Source organism: Haemaphysalis longicornis, unplaced genomic scaffold, assembly GCF_048455015.1.
Source record: "Haemaphysalis longicornis isolate Haplotype H1 unplaced genomic scaffold, Haemaphysalis longicornis Haplotype H1 scaffold_9, whole genome shotgun sequence".
In the NCBI taxonomy this organism is placed as follows: Eukaryota; Metazoa; Arthropoda; class Arachnida; order Ixodida; family Ixodidae; genus Haemaphysalis; species Haemaphysalis longicornis.
Window position 1 is genome coordinate 19,368,304 of NW_027526460.1, and position 6,140 is coordinate 19,374,443.

Genomic DNA, 6,140 nt, shown 5'->3' on the forward strand with positions numbered 1-6,140 from the left:
GCCATTTTCGCAAAATACGCATGGGGTGCGAGAATATGGTATACTCTCGTAGGTCTACAACAAATATTGTCGGGTGCGACTAGTTTTGGCCGTATATGGGAAATTCGGGCTCTGATAACACTTGTTTCTCACGCAAAGATCTCGCAGACGAGGCCAATTACGCTATTGCTACAAACTATATAGTCAAATCTCCCTTATTTCACTTAACAAAAGCTATCGTAGATCCCCGATCTGTACCATACGCAAGCCACGGTAGCCACGAATACAATGGAATACGACGCTAGAATTCTGGCGTTGATAACGCTTGCTTTTCACGCACCTATCTTGCAAAGATGCCGCATCATGCTACTACTACAAGCGATGTAGCCCGAGCTTTCTTATTTAACTTATATAAAGCTATCGCATATACCCAATCTCCCCGATAAAAGCCAAGCTAGCCACAAATCGAATGCCCCCTTTCGAACAGAAATTGCTTGCGATTTTGTCTCAAGACAGCCGACTACCGCAAGAGAAAAGGAAGTGCATTGTTTTCTGCCGAACGGAATGACCCCAAACCCCGTGATTAGAAAAAAAAAGTGGCTGCGGCTTAACTCAGCTAACCCTGGATATGCAAAGCGAAAGCTTGGCTTAGTCTGCTTGAGTCTTGGTTAAGCTTGGTTAACCTTTGATGTAGCTGTATTGCCGACCACGGCTCAAAGCCGTTCGGTCCCGTGCAACGCTCACAGGAGGCCCGGCGGCGTTCATTCGCGGAGATCGCGCCGTTCCAGCGGCGCATGCATTGGAGACTGCGGGGGTGGTCGGCTGCCGGTCAGCCGATGGCAGTGATGCCAACCTGCGAAGCATGGAGGAAGAAAAATGTTAGGAGGGAGTATGACGTCGGGCGGCCCAGCTTTGGCAAGCCAACCTCCTCTGACGCCGTATTCTCCTCTCCTCGGGCTCCTCCCGCGCAATGCATTATGGAAGATGCACGACTCTCAGGCCCGCGGTAGCATTTAGTGGCTCCGGCTGGCTGCCGGTGGAGGCAAATGGCCATTATATCCTCCTCAGACCTGGTGGAATGTGTGGCCACACAGGGACAAGAAAAGCATATTTTTGGAATGTCTGCACATAGTTTATTGCACAATAAAAAAATTGCACTTCTAGATAAAGCGGATGTTGCGCATCAGGGTGTGCATTATAATGCACACTGGGTCTTAAAACATACTATTTGTACAACACCCATGTACAAAAGAATTCAACTGCTGCTCCTTACAAACAGACCTCTTATTTCGAGTGGAACTGCTTGTAGCAGTTTCGCATTGCTGTTACGCACAGGAAAATGTTGCACGTTGTGCACACGATCAGCTTCTTTATCAGTGAGTCCTAGGAGAAATAAACGCTAAATTTCACACCCAAGAGCAAGGAACACATGAAAGTGTAAAGCGGATAGGCATGCAAAAACATAAATTGAGACCGAGAGTGCATTATAATGCACACTGCAAGAAAACAGCTTGCGCGAACAAAAATGTAGGCATTTAAAGTTACAGTTCGTGCGGCAATTACTCCTAAACACTTTGCGAGTAGATTAAAACAATAATTAAAAAGTATTACCCGACAGGTATAGCGTAAGTTGCAACTTAGTTGGACGCCTCGAGTAGAACGTTGATGTCGAGAAAGACGCCATGTTTCAAAGCTCAGAACGGCGCTCCCGCTGCGGTGCGCTTCCTGAATTCGTGGGCAGATGGCAGCACATGATAGAGGATGTGGTCGCGCGCGCGGTCTTTGCTGCAGCAAGGGCGCGAAATTTAAAACCGAGGTTGAAGCAAATGTGCATTTTAATGCACGCGAGGTCTGAAGAGGATATGGCCATGGAGGACGAAAAAGTTAGGAGACGGCATGACGTCACGCAGCTAGCCTTCGCAAGCCCAGCTCGGTTGACGCCGCTCCCTCCGCCGTTTCCCTTTCCCAAGCCGCAGCAGTCGGCCCAGCCAGCCCAGCCAGTGACCTCCATGGTCGGGTGATCTCCCGGGAGCTAGGGGGCCAAGCGATACACACACGTCTGCAATCGGCTCCGTGTTTGTTCCTTCTGTTTACCGGCTGAACCCATCTACGCTGACGAGAGAAGCGCCGCGGGATCCGCGAGGCCCCAAGGAACCTCGCGATACCACGTTCTCCGTTTTTGGTGCAGCACAAGGTCAGCTCCGACGCGTTGAACATTTTGCCACGCCGCACACCTGGCTAAGCCTACATAGGCTTGCCACGCCGGCTTCCATCGCCGGTGCTAGTAACGCACGTGCCCCGTGCGACGCTGGCGGAGCTGAACGCGACCGCGCCAGCTTTGTATCGCGGCGCCGGCTAATACCTCGCCATGGAGTCTGTCGTGGTGGGAGAAGATACCTCTCCAGAAGAAATGGAAGAACCCGGATAGGCCACCATTCGGCGACGACAAGAGAGAGAGAGAGAGAGAGAGAGAGAGAGAGAGAGAGAGAGAGAGAGAGAGAGAGAGAATGAACTTTTATTTGCACCCGTTAAAATGACGAGGGAGAGGGCGTTAGCCTAGACCCCCGCTCACCCCCCAACCGCCGGCCGAGCCTCTCTGAAAGCTACCCCCGGCGTCCCGCCCAGCACGACGCCAACTGGACATAACACCTTTAAGCAACGGAAGAAAGGTCAGCGCCCCTCGCTCCGGCAACTGCCTGAACCTCTGCCGCCCAGTGACATAAAAATTGTTCTCCGACCGCGGGGCGGTCTCGCCTCCGTTGTACGGGCGGGAGGTTCAAACGCGGACGTCAAACGGCCCAATGCGACTTGTCCGGTGACCTCCCAGTGATCGAGCGGATTGGGTTGGTGTGTTACACGAACAGTGAGATGCCTACGAAGGGGGAGTCAGCTCCTAGCTTGTCCGCGAGACTGAACCTTGGGTCCTTCCAAGTTTCATTCAGCTAATTGGCTAGGAAGTATGCTCAGTCGCTATTTACGAACAAACGTGTTTCCTTTTATGCACTCCGTGGACTGCGTCCAGCTTCGCAGGTCATTTTTCTTCACAGAGTGGAAAGGGCACTAATTTTCTTACAGCCACGACTCGTACGCACCCGCCGAGATGGCTCAGTGGCTAAGGCGTTGTGCTGCTGAGAACAGGGACGCGGGCTCGAGTCCCGGCCGCGGCGGCCGCTTTTCTAGTGGATATGAAGAGCCAAACCGCCGGTGTATATGCGAGATTTCGGCGCATGTTAAAGATCCCCAGGTGGTCAAAATATCCGGAGGCTTCCACTATACGGCGCGCCTCATCGCCTTCATTTTGTCGGCGCGTGGAACCTTACAATCAATCAATCAATCAATCAATGACTCGTACGCAGTAGCATTTGTGTTCCCGCGCAGTCGACTGTTTCTTCAAGACGTGGCGTTTTTTATTCGGTTTCAAAAGCCGCGGAAGACGGCCGGTAACGGCCGCATGATCGATAGGACCGTGCAATCGCGCCAGCCGAAGCCCCTAGCCGAAGGTTATCTTGCTCCGTGACGCAGCATAAAATGCCTTGTCATGCATGCTCCGGTGGCCGCGCGGCTGCGACTTGATGCGATAACTTTTTCGTTTTGTTTTACAACTGGCAGAATGTTCTGGAAGACGATATCGATGTGAAAGAGGGGAAGGGTAGGCGGTAGCCGACCGATAGCAGCGCTCTGTAATGCCAGGATAAGCGCGTTTTAGAACAAGGGGCACGCCATCTTGCCTGCCGTTCTGTGGCCTGCCTGTTGCGCATCGGGCGCAGAGTAGCTGGCGGCGCGCTGACGGCGGCGATGGACAGGTGAGTTTTTTTCCAGGCGGTATGCTGTCTATTGTGGAAGTTTGGTTCGCGCTAAGAGGTGTTTTAATGTAATAAGTGTTGTCATTTTTGTTTCCTTCAGTCGTTTTTCGTTGTGCCTGTGCCATCCCCGCTCCCAACCGGCTCGCTCGGACAAGCGAATACCCACGAGGGCCTCACGGACTTCCTTCACGGTATGCTGCTTCACAGTCTTCACCGACGACTCTTCCAAGTGGTGAGTTCCGTGGCTGAAGGCCCGGTGCGACGTGCGGCGTGCCCACGAAACCGGCTTTCGTGTCATTTTTTTCGCGACGCTGAACATTTGCGTATTTGAATTTTCGTAACTGAGCGCACATTATTAGCCTCGGAGCCGGACGTTTCTTGGGCCGTCGCGACGCAGGGATTCCGACTGTCGCCAAAGCTTTGCGGTGCGCGTTAGGCTGTAGCTTTCGGGACAGCGGCGCAGTGGCGGTGTTGGAGCCCTTCGCCACTGCCTCTAGCGTCGGACTCAGCTCGGAAGCCCCGTTAAGTTGTGGTGATAGTCGGTCTTCCTTTCCGAACGCCGCGGCAGCCGAGGTGTATGCACTTCGATAATGCCTTCCGCTCGCACGCCCTCGGTTCGCGCGGCGTTCGGAATACAGTCGCCACCTTCAACGAGCATCACTGAAGCACGGAACGCAGCTCTGCGGTCCGCGGCTCCAAATTGGGGTCGTGGCAAAGGTGAGTGATGGAATTGGTGTCCTTGGTTCCTTTTCAGGTTCGCGTCCGGCACCGTCTCCGCCCTCCCCTTTCCCTCACCCTTGCGTCGTGTCTTATTGCACTTGCTCCTTCCCGCAAACATGCACTATTCTTCTGGCTAGGCAGGTACACGTCTCCATCTGTCCTATCTACTGAGCTCGACGACGCGTGTTTTGTACAGAGGTGTTTTCTGGTAATAAAAGTGGTTCTGTCGCTGTTCGTCTGTTACTTTGCCTTTCAGCGTCCCTTCCCGTTCCTGCCAGGCGTAATCATGGTACCCGCATTCGGTAAGCCGTGATTACCTTCGAAATTAAAACATTTCTAACGTGCTTTGCCTTTTGTTCCAGACCGCCTCCTGCCTATGCGTACCGGCCACTGCCGAGCAGGACGGGGCCGTCATCGAGACGTCCAGAATGCCGTTCGAGTCGAGCTGTACATGGGTGCGCCTGTCTTGAAATCATTAAACCCTGTTTGCAATCGGTAAGGAATGGTGATCTCCCTAAACTTAACATTTTAAACGTGATTTGCCTCTTGGTGCAGACCGCCTCTTATCTATGCGTCCTGGTTACAACCTTGGAGTACGGTGCCGTCATCGAGCCTTCACGGATGCCGATCGAGTCGAGCTGTACATGGCTGCGCCTGTCTTGAAATCATTAAACCATGTTTTCAATCGGTAAGGAACGGGGATCTCCCTAAACGTAACATTTTTAACGTGATTTGCCTCTTGGTGCAGACCGCCTCCTATCTATGCGTCCTGGTTACCACCTTGGAGTACGGTGCCGTCATCGAGCCTTCACGGATGCCGTTCGAGTCGAGCTGTACATGGCTGCGCCTGTCTTGAAATCATTAAACCATGTTTTCAATCGGTAAGGAATGATGATCTCCCTAAACGTAACATTTTTAACGTGATTTGCCTCTTGGTGCAGACCGCCTCTTATCTATGCGTCCTGGTTACAACCTTGGAGTACGGTGCCGTCATCGAGCCTTCACGGATGCCGTTCGAGTCGAGCTGTACATGGCTGCGCCTGTCTTGAAATCATTAAACCATGTTTTCAATCGGTAAGGAACGGGGATCTCCCTAAACGTAACATTTTTAACGTGATTTGCCTCTTGGTGCAGACCGCCTCCTATCTATGCGTCCTGGTTACCACCTTGGAGGACGGTGCCGTCATCGAGGCTTCACGGATGCCGTTCGAGTCGAACTGTCCGTGGCTGCGCCTGTCTTGGAATTAAACCCTGTTCGAAACCGGAGTACTGCCTTTGTCGTTTGTTCACAGTCGATGCGGCTCGCTGGCTCTGTCGGCTCGAGCGGCATTTAAGTACTGTGTCGGTCTCTTGTATCTCGTTTCGAACAGTATTTTAGCAAATCCTAGTTGTCATAATGGCGCTCCTTAAAGTTGGGAGAGAGAAAAAAAGAGCGAACAAGTTCGCACTCCTAGTGAGCATAATTCCAAAAAATGATTCGCTATGAGTGCGGTTAGGGACAGCCCTTGACCCCGTGTGAACGTCGCACCATTCATGAAGCGAAGTTCTTACTCGGGTACTTTGTCCTCTGGCTGGTGTGAAAGTTCATTCTAGGCAACGTGTCCTCCCAGGATTTGGCCCCGGACGGCGAAAAAGGTA

The 6,140-nt window shown here is 52.5% G+C and overlaps 1 protein-coding gene across 3 annotated transcripts; it reads left to right on the forward strand.

Moving 5' to 3' along the window:
- Positions 1-3,284: 3,284 nt before the first annotated feature.
- LOC144152069 (uncharacterized) lies at positions 3,285-5,769 on the forward strand. Of its 3 annotated transcripts, none has more exons than XM_077683274.1 (8): positions 3,285-3,782; positions 3,883-4,014; positions 4,421-4,499; positions 4,759-4,804; positions 4,865-4,997; positions 5,058-5,190; positions 5,251-5,383; positions 5,444-5,576. In XM_077683274.1, exons 1-7 carry the CDS (start codon positions 3,775-3,777, stop codon positions 5,356-5,358), a joined length of 639 nt encoding a protein of 212 aa, XP_077539400.1. In that variant the 5' UTR covers positions 3,285-3,774; the 3' UTR covers positions 5,359-5,383; positions 5,444-5,576. The 3 variants fall into 3 exon arrangements, with proteins under 3 accessions (XP_077539400.1, XP_077539399.1, XP_077539401.1); XM_077683273.1 differs by lacking the exon at positions 5,058-5,190 and adding an exon at positions 5,637-5,769 and having other exon boundaries at positions 3,294-3,782; XM_077683275.1 differs by lacking the exons at positions 4,421-4,499; positions 5,058-5,190 and adding an exon at positions 5,637-5,769 and having other exon boundaries at positions 3,317-3,782; positions 3,883-3,973.
- Positions 5,770-6,140: the final 371 nt, after the last annotated feature.